Here is a 15,826-nt window from a genome sequence, read left to right on the forward strand (position 1 = left end):
GGCTAGCAGGATCCCAAACCCAGGAAAGGGAGGGGACAACTCTCCGCTCACCAGAAAGCCCCGAGCCACGAACTTTGCATGTGGCCCTCGCAGCTGTAGGCCTTTGCTCCCGGCTTCTTTCTCTCAGGCACGAACGGCAGACTCAGGACCAGGGGCCTGGCTCCCTCCCTCCTGCGCCTCCACTCAGGTGACAAGCCATCCTTGTCATCAGACGTCCCCTCCATCATCTCACCTGGCCTCTCTGCTCTGCCCTCTCCAGTCTGGTTAATCACCCCCCTGCTGATTCCGTAATAATATCTATCACTTCACGTCGTATTTCTGTATGTGTGTGTTTCTTCACCGCTGTCCAACAGGAATAGAATGGGAGCCACATATGCATTTAAAATTTTCTAGTAGCCACAATAAGGTTAGATGTTTTATTTAATCTAATACATCCAAAATACGATGGTTTTAGAAGGTAATCAATATAAAAGTTATTGAGATACTCTTCTTTTACCAAGTGTTTCCTCAGGTCTTTCGGGCACGCTGAATCAGGACCAGCCTGGTTTCAAGTGCTCAGTGTGGCCAGTGGTGCCACGTGGGAGGTGCAGTGTAGACACTGAGGCCTCAGTGCATGGCCCAGCCTGGCCTCTGCTGAGTGGGGCCAGGGGCTCGGCTGGTCCTGGCTCTTGGCGCCATCCGTGGGTCCTTAGCTGGCTCACGAGAGTGCTGGATGCCTCTGCCTCGAGGGGTTGCTTGAGGATTAGCCGTGACGCAGGCACTCAGCATGGCGCCCGGCACGGAAGCCGCAGAGTCTTCCCGGGGACGCGCCCTGAATGAGTGATGCCTCCTCCAGATGACGTGGGAGAACTCGGGGACAGCCCACCTCTGTGCCGGCAGAGCCCGGTCCTCACGGCCCATCCTGTGAGTGTTTCCTGGGTGGGGTCCTGCCCTGGGTGAGCCTCATGGTCCGAGCTGGGCAGGCTCCTGTGCAGCCCGAGGGAATGCCCCTGGGACTCTGTGTTCTAAGGATGGGTCTGTTCATTTGAGTGACTTGTCCACGCACAACCTGAGGGTGCGTGTGCACGTGACTATCACAGTACATGAATATATGCTGGTGTTTAAAAGACAAAAAACCCAAGCAATTGTGAAGCCGAGGGTAAAAGAGAAGCCATCCCCCACCAGCCCCCTAGGAGGCGATCCAGTCCACAGGCGGGGCGGCAGCACTCTCACAATTCAGGGTGTGGCCTTCCAGAACTTACGACACCCATGCCCCGCCCAGTGAGCATTTAGCTGGTGCGGGTGAGCTCCTGGTCCACCCTGTAGTCTCGGGGGTCCTGTGCACTCGCTCACTCCTGCGACGGTCACTGCGAGCAGATGCCTCCCCAGCCTGAGGATACCGCGGTATCCTCCCTGTGTCCTGGAGGCCCGTTCCAGGGGGTGGAGGGGTGGACAGTGAGCATGGACCTCCAGGATAGAAGGTGAAGGGGGGAGCAGAGTGAAGCAGAGAGACGGTGAGTGAGGAGTGGGGTGGGGGGCCCTGCTTGTTCACAGTTGCCCATGATGTTTGAGCAGAGACCTCAAGGAAGTGGGGAGTGGGTCCCCAGATGTCTGGGTGTCTCAGTCAGCTCAGGCTGCTGTAACAGATACGACAGACGGGTGGCTTCAACAGCAGACATGTATTCTCTCACGGTTCCGGGGGCTGGAAGTCTGAGATAGAGGTGCCGGCAGGGTTGGTTTCTCCTCTCTCCTTGGCTGTGTCCTCACGTGGCCTTTCCTCTTTCTTCCAGGTGTGAGAAGCAGCAGGTACGAAGACCCCAAGGAAGGACCTGCCTCCTGTGGCTGCAGGCCAGGGTGGGTGGAACGAGCAGAGGGCAGCGGTGGTGCTGGAGCAGTCGGAGGGAGTGGGGGCAGACCTCATGGGGCTCATGGCCCTCACTCTGAGACAGGAACCAGGGGAGGGCTGGGGACAGACTGGGGCACAGTCTCTCTGCTTCGTGGGGACAGAAGACTGGGGAGGAGGCCAGAGTGGGGACAAGGAGGCCCGTGAGGAAGCTGTAACAAGACTGTCATCCTCTGGCAAGAAGGGAAATTGAGGTGCAGAGAAGCCCAGTTTCTTAACCAAGGCCACGCAACCACGGCGCAGGCCCATGCTCTCAATCCCACGCTCTCAATCCCTTTGCTTTGTTGTCACACTGGAAAGGATGTGATATTCATGCAGAAACTATTTTGGGGGCATTTGCTCTGTGCCAGGTGCTGTTCTAGAACATGGGTCAGCAAACTACAGCCCGCGGGCCCAGTACGGACTGGGACTTGTTTCTGAATGACCTTTAAATTTAAAGTGGTTCTTCCAGTCCTGAAGAGTTGTGGAAACAAAAACCAACCAAAGCAGAATACGCGACAGACGGCACGAGGCCCGAGAAGCCTGGAACGTTTACTCTCTGGCCCTTCACGGAAAACGTCTGCCGACCGCTCTTCTAGAACGCCAGTGGCAGAGCAGGCCCCTGTGCTTGGGGGCTTGCTTCTTAGTGGGTGCACCACATAAGGCTCTTTAGGGGTCGTGCAGAGCGTGGTCTGTCGCTTCTGCGAGGGTGACCCAGGACTTCATGGAGGTGGCCCTCTAAGACCTGGAAGGATTTGGACGAGCAGAGGGACCCAGCCCAGGGCTGTACTTGATTCTCTCAGCGCCGGGCGCTCGTGCCTCCCGGTGGGCGTTCTAGCCTCTGTTTAATGGTTCAGAGTTTGCAAGTTATAAATTCAGTTGCCCCCATAGCGTGTTTATTTGAACAGAACTTGTGTTCCCTAATAAAATGCAGAGAACATGCTGAAATGGCATTTATGCAGTAGACGCCACGGTTTGAGAAATCCGTGAGTCTGCTTTTCCTGTAACAATCCAGGAGGAGAAAAATGGGAGAGCAAGATTGCTTCTTTCTGGGCAAGTGTGAGTTTTATTATCAGTGGTATAATAATAATAGTTGATAAGAAAATTGTTATGGCTTTTTAACATGCAAGTCGTTACAAATAGCCCGTCATTCTTAGTTACACGCACTGGAGAGTAATAATCGCTCGACTTTCTTGGATATTTCGAGTTCCCTCGAGTGTGTGTGGCTGGGAGAAGTGTGTGGTTTGCGTTCATCCCCTGCCCGGGAGAGGAGCCTGAGAGCTGCAGTGTTTGTTCTTGCTCGGTTATTCAGGAGGGGTTGACGGAGACTGAGTACGTGAAAGCACTGGAGGCACAGGAGGGTGGGAGGCAGAGCCTGCCTCGGGAGGCCCCAGTCCAGCTGGAGACCAGACACGACATGGCTTTCTGCACAGAGGACACGGCTCTGGGAGACGCTGGCCCAGAGCTAACCATTTGAATGAGTTCAAGTCTGGGCCACAGTCTCAGGACTGCAAGAAATATCCATTCTTGGTTTTTTGTTTTTTTCTGAGGAAGACTGGCCCTGAGCTAACATCCGTGCCAATCTTCCTCTATTTTGTATATGGGACACTGTCCAAGCACAGCTTGATGAGTGGTATGTACGTCCATGCCTGATCAGAATTTGGATCAGGTTCTGATCCAAATCAGAACCCTGGGCCCCTGAGCAGAGCGCGTGAACCTCACTTCTGCGCCACCAGGTCGGCCCCCTTCCTTCTGTTTTTTAAGCTGAAGTAGCTCGACCTTCAGCTCTTCTCTCTGAACTGATGGGGCATTCAGCGTGGGCTGTTACTGGCCTTCCTCACCTGCAAAAGAGCCACGTGATGTGGCTCTATGATCAGGACATCCTGGTGGCCTTGGCACACTAACTGTCCGACCATGCAGTGCCTAGAGAGCAGGGCAGCAGCAGCCCTGGCTCCGGGCTGGGACCCGTGGGGGCCTGGCTCCCGTCGTCCCAGGCTCGACACGAGGCAGGACATTCTGGGTCCTGTCTCATCTCTGGAATCGGGCCTCTTCCTGGTCAGAGCAGGACCTGTGGACATCTGGGTCCTGGATCCTCTCTCCTGTCCTTGCCAGCAGAGGTGTTCTTGGCATAACTGCTGTCTGTATGTGTTTGGAGCCCATGGTATACAAGGGCTACCTGGGGGCCTGGGGCGTGGGTAAGATGCCAGTGAAGACCTCGAGTTGTCCTGCTGCACACACGTGTGGGCCCACCTCTGTGCCGCAGGCTCTGCTGAGCCCTGACTCTGTGCAAACCACAGGGGGATCACTTGGGAGGCGCAGCTGGCCAGAGAGGGCTGGGAAGCTTCCCCAGGATTGCTACAGGAGGCCAAAGGCTGTTCCAGCCAGAGCCCAGCAGTGGGGGATGTGCAAGGGCTGTGCCGGTGGGGGCAGCCTGGAAGGTCCCAGAATGAAAGCAGAAGGGGAGAGAGGACTGGGGGGTGCCCTCATCCTCCAGGGGGTTTAAGGAAGGCTTCCAGGCAGAGCGACCTCTGACCCAGACTTGAGAGATGCAGAGCCAGAGGGCTCCAGGCAGGGACCTTGGAGAGGACGCAGGAAAGGTGGCAGCCGTGCCAGAGGAGGCTCCAAGGTCGTAGGACTTGGACTGCAGCCCCCAGGCTCCAACGCGGGCTCTCCTGTGAGCACGCAAGCATCGGAGGCCCTGCGGGCTGCGGATACGCAGACTGCTGGTCCACCTGGAGCGTCTGATGCAGAGGGTCTGGGGTGGGGCCGAGAATCTGCATTTCTGAGCCATTCCCAGGAGATGCTGATCCTGCCGGCCTGGGCCCCACTTTGAGAACCACTGATCCAACAGCAGGCCCACCTGCTCTCAGGAGGTTTCTGGTTTCCTAGCTGGAATATAAGCTCTTTAATCATTCACTCTACTTGACTCTCATATTTTAGGGATGCGTTTAACTTTTTAAAATTTTAAGATAAAGGAAAACTGTGTAAACTAGATCAATTACGACTATTCTCCAGACGTTACAGACATTCAGAGCAGCGTTTCCCTCTTCTACCTTTAAGGACTTCCAGAAGTGCCTGAGGAGTGAGGTGATATGTCCACATCTGTGAGCCTCGAGGCCCCAGGCTCCCCAGACAGCGGGTTCAGTGCCCATCCCGCCGTGCTCGCCTTCGGGGTGTCCTCCTGGAGGCGCCAGTCATTGGGAGCAGGGACCGGGGATGGGGAGTGAATTCTGCGACGCAAGTACCAATTTACTGGGGAACCTTCAGTCCTATTTCTAATTTGCCTGGCTTCTGTCTCGAGGGAGGCTGCAGAACATTATCTGCTTTTATGCACAACTGACCGGGACTGTTCTGAACCACCAACCTGGGAATGACGTCCCCACGAGACGCCTCTTGGTTTCCGCCAGGTTCCCGCTGGAGGCTGAGCCTTGTCTCACCCCGAGGCCAGAGTGCAAGGAAAACACTCATGGTGAAGGCATTTGAATGATGTCATCATCAGAGTTTTTGGCTTTTTTTTTTTTGTGAGGAAGATTAGCCCTGTGCTAACATCTGCCAATCCTCCTCTTTTTTTGCTGAGGAAGACTGGCCCTGGGCTAACATCTGTGCCTCATCTTCCTCCACTTTATATGGGATGCTGCCACAGCATGGCTTGCATCAGTGCGCGCCTGGGATCCGAACCGGCGAACCCCGGGCCGCCGCAGCAGAACACGAGCACTTAACTGCTTGCGCCACCAGGCCGGCCCCCAGAGTTTTTGGCTTTGGAAACATAAGTTTTTATTTTTCTCTCTTCTTGAAGAGAAAGATTTTAAAAACTCCTTTGGTATCCATCCAGCAGTTCCTTTGGCCCTCTCATCTTTTTCTCCTCTTTTAATGTGTAATTAATCTATATTTCAACAAATGCGCTGAGACCGTCTGCCAGGTGGATGCTGTATGTTTTTACTCTATTACAAAAATGAATAGAAATACAGCTTCCCTTTGCTTTATGCAATAGATGTTTATGTTAGAGTCTTTATTTATTTATTTTTAACAGTTTTATTTATTTATTAATTTTTTTGTGAGGAAGATCAGCCCTGAGCTAACATCCATGCCAATCCTCCTCTTTTTTTGCTAAGGAAGACTAGCCCTGAGCTAACACCTATTGCCAATCCTCCTCCTTTTTTTTTCCCTTTTTCTCCCCAAAGCCCCAGTAGATAGTTGTATGTCATAGCTGCACATCCTTCTAGTTGCTGTATGTGGGACGCGGCCTCAGCATGGCGGGAGAAGCGGTGCGTCGGTGCGCGCCCGGGATCTGAACCCGGGCCACCAGTACCGGAGCGCGCGCACTTAACCGCTAAGCCACGGGGCCGGCCCTATGTCAGAGTCTTTAAAATGAATTATGTTTTAGAAGAGCTAGCTATTTAAAGGACATTTGCCAGAAGAATTTTAGAAAACTGAAGAAATTTTCAGGTGCTTCAGATTTTTTAAAAGCAGGAACCACCGTGTAAACATTAAAGCCATGTCCTGACACTCAGACGCGAGAGGACAGAGTCATGTGTGCTGGTTCAGACACACCTGCCCCCCCACCCCGCCCCACGGGCAGGTGCATGCTGAGTGCTCCCTTGTTCTGCCGACTCCCTGAGATGCAGCCCCCACCCCGCAATGTACACGACGGAGTCTCTCAGCCCTCACCGCGCGTGCCCGAGTGTGCGGCACTGGCTGAAAAGGAATCAGAGGAATACAACAGATGTGTTTTGGGATGTGGGGGGGGATGAGAGGAAGAGGATGAATGGCAATCTGTGTGGTATTTCTCTTCCATTATTTATAACTCCTCTAGAACACCCTCCATTATTTAGAACTCCTCTAGGCATACAGTGAGGATGGCTTACATTACACTTCTCAGCTTTTCTCTCAGGAGATTCAGAACTAATAAACGAAGCAGGTTGGCTTCCAGGAGTAAACCAAAGGGACCCGACACGTCACGGACTTTCTGTCCGTGACTGCGGTTCTGAGGGTGTGTTTACCCCCTGCACCCATGGCCAGCGGCGGAGCTGCCGGCATCGAGCTGGCTGGAGTTCAGCAAACTGCCGAGCAGCCAGGGCCTCGGCGAGGGCTCCGGATCAAGGGGACATGCCCCCAGACGCCGGTGAAGGAGGCTTTATTGAACCCTCAGTCACATTACTCCATCAGCTCCAACGTACACCGTCGACAAAGACCCCGGGGTTCCGGAGCGCATGACCTACGCTAGCTTGAGGCACTGCGTGTTAAAGCTGTCCCCTTCTTTGCTGGCCACGGCCTCCAGCAGGCTCTGTTTCTTCTGCACGCTGCGGGAGGACTCGAGCTCGTACATGGTGGTCAGGTTGAAGAGCACGCTCTCGTGCAGGTAGTGCCTGGGGTCCTGCTGCACCATGGCCTCCAGCTGCCGCAGGGAGTCCTTGAGTTTGCCCAGGTAGAGGAGGCACACGGCCGCATTGTTGTTGGCCTGGAGAGGGACACACACAGGAATGGACAGATGGCACCAGCTGCCTGCTCCCACTCCAGTCTCGGGCCCTGCGCATGGCCACCTGGTTTTCTGGGCCTGGGGGCTGAGCGGGGGCTGAGCGGGGACTGAGAAGGGCTGAGAGGGGCTGAGCAGGGCTGGAAACCTCCCCCAGCCACCCCTGCAGGTGCCTGACACCAGTGGACTGGGAGAGGCGCGCCGGTGTGAGCTCACACCTGTTGAAGTGTCTTACCACTGCATTTGTTGGTTCAATCTTCAAAATTTCTGTGAAGAATTTGTGGGCTTCTGCAAAGTTATTCTGACCAAGGTGAAGGAAAGCTCTGGAACATAAGCGACATGTAAAGTGTTAACCAGGAAATGTCAAGAGGCTGATGTGAACCAGCCAAACCCACAGGGCAGCTCCCAAACTGCCCAGAGGGCACACTGCTCCCCAGAGCACTGAATCCTGCGCAGGCCGGTGTCAGTGCTGCCCAGACTGGGCGGGTGGCACCTCTGGACTGAACACCCCATGCATCTGGCTAGCAAATTAAAGCAGGTCTCACTTGTATTAATTTAGACACAATAACTTCACCTAAATGTTTTCCTGCTGCAAAAACTGAAACCTGCTCCATGCCTACTCTCTGTTCTTGTGTGAGTTTCACCCGGGCGCAGGCTTCATCGTAACCAACACTTACAAACACAGAGCCGCACGCGTTGTGCACTGCTCTGCTCGCAAGCCAATCACAGATCACCAAAACACAGGACTTCAACATGCTGGTGCACTGGAGGTGGTAAACATTTGTGCAGATTTATGTTGAAAATGGGGGCAATTAAGCAGCACTTTGAAAAACAAGGATAAAAAAATCTTAAAATCAGATTTTATGGGGGCCGGCCCGGTGGCGCAAGCGGTTAAGTGCGCGCGCTCCGCTGCGGCGGCCCGGGGTTCGCTGGTTCGGATCCCGGGCGCGCACAGATGCACTGCTTGGTAAGCCATGCTGTGGCGGCGTCCCATGTAAAGTGGAGGAAGATAGGCACAGATGTTAGCTCAGGGCCGTCTTCCTCAGCAAAAAAAGAGGAGGATTGGCGGATGTTAGCTCGGGGCTGATCTCCTCACAAAAAAAAAAAAAAAAAAAAATCAGATTTTATGACTGAAAGAACATGATTGCAATTCAAGAAAATGCCAAGATGCTTCTCAGGTGTAGGATCTACTCAGTTTCAGTTCTGAGAGACAGAGGATGGGAAGAAGTACGGAGAGGAGCATTCTCTCTAGCGGGCTTTACAACTCCGTAAGTAGAGTTGAAACTCTTTTGGGAAATTTGAGAAAATAATTCAATTTTAAAATATATACCTGTTCATTAAAACCATTATTTTACCCTGTAGTCCATCCAATTTCTGTGTTACTTTCTCCACGTCTTGAAAATACTGTTCAGCTGTTTTTATGTCTCCAATCTGCTTTGACAAAATTATTTAGTCAGTTCAGGTGACAAAAGAAATATTGTATCTACGTCTACATATATAGTTCCCGAATATCATGTTAGGATACGAGACATTTATGGATCAGGCAGGGGCAAACCTTGGTAACCATTTACTAAACATTACTCTTTGTGAAAAAAGAGGCACACTTAGGATCTAGTGGGATGTCAACATCTGTATGTCAGAAACTAAGTTGTTAACACACATGCCATGTTAAAAAGTCTTAAGTTTTTAATTTGTACCCTTTGAAAGGAATCCTGGCATAGCATTAAGTAAAATAAAAATAAAATGAATGACTAAAAAAGAAAAATTACATTTTGGTGTAATATGGCAGGCCCCAAATTAATTTTTTTTGATTATTTCTGACCAGTAAAATGATAGAGATCATCAAACTTACAAATTTCAAAGTCATATTTTGACCCAATAATACAGAATTTTGTAAAAAACCCACACCCTACTCTTGTCAAACATATCAAACATAAGGAAAAAGCCCGCTCAGCCCCCTTAATAACATGAAGCTGATCCACTGGGACTCCCCATGGCTTCACATCTCCCTCCGCAGCCATCGCTGGAGAACCACAGCCTGGGGCTTGTTAAGGGATATTCAGGTCTCCTTCTGCCTTCGAAAACATAAGGAAGGAAACCAACGATCTAAGGCTTATAACGAGAGATATATGAAAATTAAGAAAAATCCTGTTATAAAAAAACGTTACACACAAGGGTGAGGTAAAAACAGAGGCCTTTGTGTTCCAGAGCTGCCTGGAGGAACAGCATTCTGCATGACAGCGAGACCCCCCACACGAGACTGTCTTTGTCCACGTGATTATCAAGAGACAAGGTGCGTCTGTGCTCCTGGCAGTCTAATAAGTTAGAGGAGAGCGGAGGGCACCAGTTAACTCGCCCTCTTCAGGGCAAGCATCTATCACTCAGGAGCCCAAACCCTCATTAATTCTCAGACCACTGCTGTGAGACGAGGGAGCTGGGTCTGCTCTCCTGGAGGTCCTGCGAGCAGAGGCGCGGACTACTCTTTTTCCACACCATCTTCCCAGGGATGTGTGTGCAGCCTTGGGAGCTGGATTATCTCCCTCTGGAGCAAAGGGCACATGTGCTCACTGTCCAGCAGCAAAGATTTGGGTCCCTCAAGTTCAGGTTTACTCTCCAGCAAAGCCACACACTGCAGGTATCATCGGGCCCTCTTCGCATTACCCTCAGGAAATCAGGGCTCGGTGTTTGGGGACAAAAATGACACTCTGGCTATACTGCCATTGCTGTGAGTAATAAACGTCCTGTGTCTCTGGCCTGGGAGTCTCACGTCTTCTGTCAGCATCCAGGTACTGGCAGCTCACTGCATAGGCTGCAAGGAGGAAAGTCTCAGACCCTTCCTAGTTGTCGACACCACCCCACAAAACAATACCACATTAGGAGGAAGAAAAACAAAACAAAATGTACAATGATGACACAGACACAAGAAGAAAACAGAATGGCATTTATCCACCGCTTCCCTGGATGGATAGCAGTGTGAAGTCTTCTACAGGCTTCTCACTTGCTAACTCACTAAAAGAAACGGAAGTCAGTGTAGGCTCAATGCCACGCCCTCAGCTGGAACGTCTGAATTTCCTGCAGTGTGTTCACTTTAACTAAAACTCTGTTTAAGAGGACCACTGGAGATTACTACCGCTAATAAAGATCTGTTGCGCCCTCAATATGTGCTGGGTGCTGTGCCAAGTGCTTCAGACACAGCCCGGCTAACTCGTACAACAACCTGTGATGTCTTCATTCTCTAGATGAGACAAACGAGGCTCAGAAAGGTTAGGCAGGGGCCGGCCCCGTGGCGTAGTGGTTAAGTGTGCGTGCTCCGCTGTTGGCGGTCTGGGTTTGGATCCTGGGTGTGCACCAACGCACCGCTTGTCAGGCCATGCTGTGGCGGCGTCACACATAAAGTGAAGGAAGATAGGCACAGATGTTAGCTCAGGGCCAGTCTTCCTCAGCAAAAAAACAGGAGGATCGGCATGGATGTTAGCTCAGGGCTGATCTTCCTCACAAAAAAAAAAAAAAAAAAAGTTTGGCAGTTTTCTCAGGTCACACAGCTCACACTGAATAGACTGGGGCTCAAAACCAGGTCTGTCCAACTCCCGACCCTGCACTGGCCCTCTGAGCCACGAGGCCTTATGGAGCTCATGTGGGGCTTGGACCAAAACTAATTTTTTAGTGGAAGATAATAGAGAAATCTTGTAATATTCTTTGCCACTTACTGATTTTCCTGAGATTAGAAAGTAAGTTTACATCTTAATTATTAAAATGTAGTTAGGATTTAAAATCCTAATGATTTTCTAAGAGAGTTAAAATATTAAACAATATAAAAAGGCAGTTAAAAGTACTGAATATCTAGTAAGTAAGCAAATAAATAAATAACAAACCCAAACTAGTTATTTGAGGGAAACATGTAATAAGTGGATGAACTAATCAAGAAAAAGAAAGCATAAATAGAATTATAAATGTGAAAGGAGAAATAACTAGAGGCAGAAAGGAAACTGAAATAATTATGAAAGAGGACTGTATTTTACAGAACTCTTTGCAAATACATGGGAAAACATGGACCAAATAGGTGATTTTCTAGGACACACTAATGACCAAAATTGATCCAAGAAACAGAAGAAACTTCAGGCATATAACATTAAAGCAGATTCACAACAATAATAAGTTATGAAAAATGATCAATGTTGCTGCCCAAAAATCCCAAGAGCTTGGCAGAGGCATTTCTTAGGTGAATTATTCAAACCTTCACGGAACAGATAATTCCAAAATACCTAAAATTTTCCAGAGAACAGAGAAAGAAGGAAAGCTTCTGACTTCCTTTTATGAAAACAGAAAACAGATACAAATGCTTCCGAGAAGGGTGCTCGTGCACACACACACCCTGAGACCAGTTTCACGTGTAAATGCCAAGATCTGGGAAACATCCCCCAGGAGCCCTGCCCTGTTGGTTCTGGCCTTGGGAGTAACAGATCCCATGTGTACTTCCACGGCAGAAACAAAAATGCTCACTACCTTTGACTCTCCCCTCCTTCCTGGAGAAGAACCTCCGGTGGGGCCATGGGGCCAGATCTGGCGAGGGCTGGGGCGAGCTTCTCCTCCTCTCCTGCAGCCACCTGGAGGGCACGGGTTCCAGGCGGGGCGGCCCTGCAGAGCAGCTGGACCCGCAGAGCTGGAGCGGCAGAGCTGGACCCGTGGGGCCTCGGCAGCACGCAGCTGTCTGGGTTCAGGCACCAGGACCCTTACTGTTTGCTCCCAGCGCGCCCTCCCTCATCGTGTTCATGCCCCACAAGCTAAAACTCAGCTGTTTCTCCTGTGCCATTGTTGTTGATTCTTCACCTTCTTAGCGGCCCTGAAGCCACTATAGATCGTCTGTGACTGTTTTAAATGTTCTCTAGGCTGAGTGTTATACATTCTTACAGTTGTGAGCTGCTGGATTAAGAGTCCAGTGAGGACAAGTTCTCTGTGATCCGGCGTCAGGTTACGCACGGTAAATACAGTCAAAGACAGCACAGCGATCTCAACAGCCACAGTAGGTTGGCTAGCTTATAATAAACTTGTAGTCAGTTAGAAATCTCAGTTGTTTTTTCTTTTAAATATTTATTTATTTATTTATTGTGTGTGTGTGAGGAAGATTGGCCCTGAGCTAACATCCGTGCCCATCTTCCTCCACTTTATATGGGACGCCATCACAACATGATCTGACAAGCGGTGTGTCGGTGCGCGGCCAGGATTCAAACCTGGGCCACCAGCAGCAGAGCGCGCTCACTTAACCACTACATCAAGGGGCTGGCCCCCCAAGTTCTTTTCATATTTATCATCAATAAACTTTAGTTATGGAAACAGGTCTGAAATTCATATAGAAAAATCAGTCTAAATTTTTGTATATAAAAATCTTCATATTTTAAACAACATATCAGACAAGCTGATATGTTCCAAATGGGCAAATCCCCCTGATTAATGTACATAAAGTAACAAAAGTAACGTACTGCCCAGTGTCCTGGTTTCTCTTTTATCTCCTCCTCCTCTGAGTTCTCCCTCTCCAGCATCCCCTGGGGCGTCCTGAAGGTACAGGTCCTAGGACTTTGACCTCAGCTCTCCGTTCTCCTCCTGACTCCCTCCCGCATCTGTTCTCGCTGCAGGGCCTTAGGTCCAGCGGGAAGGAGGCAGCAGAAATAGATCAGATTGCACCCTGCAGAGGCCTCCTCTACCATGGACCCGACCTGCCTTCCAGGGTCCACCTCCAGATCCAGTCATGCTCCCTACTGACTCCGTGCTCTCCGTGATGATACACCACACTCTCAGGTGCAAAATTAAACGAATGAGCATCACTTTCTCCTCTTGTCTGTGCTGCCGTGATGAATGGTTTTGCCCAGCACCTCCTCTACCCTGCTGTGGTGAAGGCTTCTGCCTGGTCACTGCTGGGTTCCTGCTTTCGGCCAGGCCACCAAGGACCCTGGTCTGCAGCACGGTGGAGATCAGCTGCCTTTCTCTCAGCCGTATCAACTCTCAACGGGTCCTCTTTCTGCACTTGGCTCCTGGACTCCACGCTGGCACAAGAGGCTACTTTCCTGGTATGAGGGACGACCCCCTAGACCAGCTGCTCCTTTTCATTCTCTCTCAGCTTCCAAGACACAAAAATCACAGACAAAAAAGACTTTGAGGGGGTGGATCTAAGTCAGAGTGAAGTAACTGTAAGAGGATGAATAAATACCTCTTTATGTGTAAAGATCTGGTTAATTTTGCTCTTCTTTAATTTAGGTTTCTGAGAAACTCCCTCAGAATACAAATACCTCCACCCTCGCTCACAACACAGATTTCCCTTCAGAAGGGGAAATTCCTGTTCTCCCTGACTCGCCCCCCGTTGGTGTGGAATGCAGTTGCTGCAACGAAGCTCTGCAGGATGAGGGTAGGTAGGACTGTAGCAATGGCCCCAGCAGGCCCGTGGTTTCTAGATAAACACTGTTACCTAGTTTGTGGGTGCCTGACAGTCAGCTGGCGGGTGTGTGGACACAAGAGAACCACGCCTGTGTTATGAGGCAAAGCTGAGAAGCGGACTGGCTCCTGTCTCTCTGGGTATCGCATCTCAATTACAGGCTTGAATGTATCGTGGTCTGAGTCCAGCTTTTCCACCTGTAATGTGAATGGCGCACAGACTGAATAGGTGACCCTTTGCTCAGGAATCAGAATTAGGTTATGAACTTCTTGGAAAGAATGAGGATAGCTCTTCAAAAGTAAAGTACTTTATTTTTTTTTTTGGGTGGGAGGAAGATTAGCCCTGAGCTAACATCTGTTGCCAATCCTCCTCTTTTTGCTGAGGAAGATTGGCCCTGGGCTAACATCCGTGCCCATCTTCCTCTACTTTATATGTGGGACGCTGCCACAGCATGGCTTGATGGTGCATAGGTCTGCGCCTGGGATCTGAACCTGCGAACCCGGGCCACCGAAGTGGAAAGCACGAACTTAACTACTATGCCACTGGGCTGGCCCCTAACCTATGTTTTGAAACATTAAGATTGCATGTCTGTTAGGAGGGCTAACACAAAGTGAGGCACCTCGGGGGCCCCTGGACACTTGCCAGTGTCTCTTCTTTCACTGTCCAGCAATTGTTGATGTGGTGCACAGGTGGTCTCCTATTTTTAGTTCACATAATATTTTAGGAAAACCTTAAACACTGAATTCAATGCAGAATTTGAAACACACAGAGAAGATGCAGTGCCAGTATTCTAAACCTGGCTAGGTAGTATCATCTAGAAATTTAATGTCCATTCATTTACTTCGTCTGCACTCAGCTCCATCATCTCTAGTGCTGTCACGGTTCCTTTACATCAGGCTCCTTCATGCTTCTGCTGGTCAGGGCTGCCACGCAGAGCACCAGGCCCTGCTCACCCTACATGATCTCGTAATCTGCGTCCTCTACTGCCCCTTGTAGTCCTCTCCTGCCCCTTGTAGTCCTCTCCCAGAGACTCGTCTCTTCATCTGTGCTGGAACCTACAGACGAAATGGACAAACACACCCTGCAGGACAGCCCTGGGGCTGGGGGCACGGGCTCAACGTCCACACGTCTGCACGCGGACAGTCCTTCTGTTCCCTGCTGTGGTCCAGCTCACAGGTTCTCGAAGCTCAGTGACCCTCGGCTTCTCTCTTCTGACTACGTGTGGGCAGGGGTTTTCAAGGGCAATTCTGACCAGGTGCGGTTTTGGCCTCTAGTGGACTTTCGGGCGCAGCCCTTCCACTAGGATTTGTGGGAACGGGATGAGATGTGCTTCATTCCTCGGGTCCCACAGAAGGGTGAGACATGGGAAAACCCAGCAACTCACACTTCCTGAGCTCTTCCTCTGTCCCGTGCATCGTGCAAAGTATTTTAATGGATTAGCTCAGTTAATCTCAGAGGGGGAAACTGAGGCTGAGCAAGGTTCGATAACCTGAGCTGGGGCTCCCTAGGTCTGTGTTCTTCCAACCCAGCTCCTGAGCCCTGTGTGTTCATTCCTGAAGATGCCTTGGGAAAGAAGTGAGGAGAGAGCTTATTGAGGGTCTGAACGACTCGATGGGCATCTTCTTTCCAGGCCTGAAGGATGGGCTGGACTGCACAGGCAGAGGGAGGGAAAGGAGCTCGAAGCAAAGAGAAAACTAGGTTGGAAGGCACAAGCTAGGGCCAAATTTGGGAGGGCCCTGAATGTGGGCTTCAGATGTGGGCTCACCTGACAGGTGAGCCATGAGGGGCCAGCAGGAGCTCTGACCAGCATTGACACCACAGAGCTGCACTTTAGAAGGCCAGTGCAGTGGTCTGGGGGGACTGAGGGGCAGCTGAAGCTGGAGGCTGTGAGAAAACGAGGGAAACGCGCCATGACATGCCCCACAGCGCAGTAGTATGCACGCTCAGCGGTCCCTGTGCCCCTCTGCTGGGGTGGATGTGCTGAGACGTCGGCACGTCGGCCCTCAGGCAGGAGATAGGCCTGGACAGGGCTGGCCCCAGGCGACGCAGGCCATGCTGCCCAGGACTG

At 51.0% G+C, this 15,826-nt stretch overlaps 1 protein-coding gene across 1 annotated transcript in view; it reads right to left on the bottom strand.

Annotated features, from left to right (window-relative positions):
- Window positions 1-6,980: 6,980 nt before the first annotated feature.
- TRAPPC12 (trafficking protein particle complex subunit 12) overlaps window positions 6,981-15,826 on the bottom strand; it is a 97,322-nt gene continuing 88,476 nt past the window's right edge. The window contains exons 10-12 of the mRNA XM_058551854.1: window positions 8,665-8,765; window positions 7,570-7,657; window positions 6,981-7,319 (exon numbers count right to left, since the gene is read on the bottom strand). Of these exons, the coding sequence (XP_058407837.1) occupies window positions 7,077-7,319; window positions 7,570-7,657; window positions 8,665-8,765 (432 nt within the window). The 3' untranslated portion in view covers window positions 6,981-7,076. The remainder of the gene's footprint in view (window positions 7,320-7,569; window positions 7,658-8,664; window positions 8,766-15,826) is intronic.

This window comes from Diceros bicornis, chromosome 12 (assembly GCF_020826845.1).
Source record: "Diceros bicornis minor isolate mBicDic1 chromosome 12, mDicBic1.mat.cur, whole genome shotgun sequence".
Classification (NCBI taxonomy): Eukaryota; Metazoa; Chordata; class Mammalia; order Perissodactyla; family Rhinocerotidae; genus Diceros; species Diceros bicornis.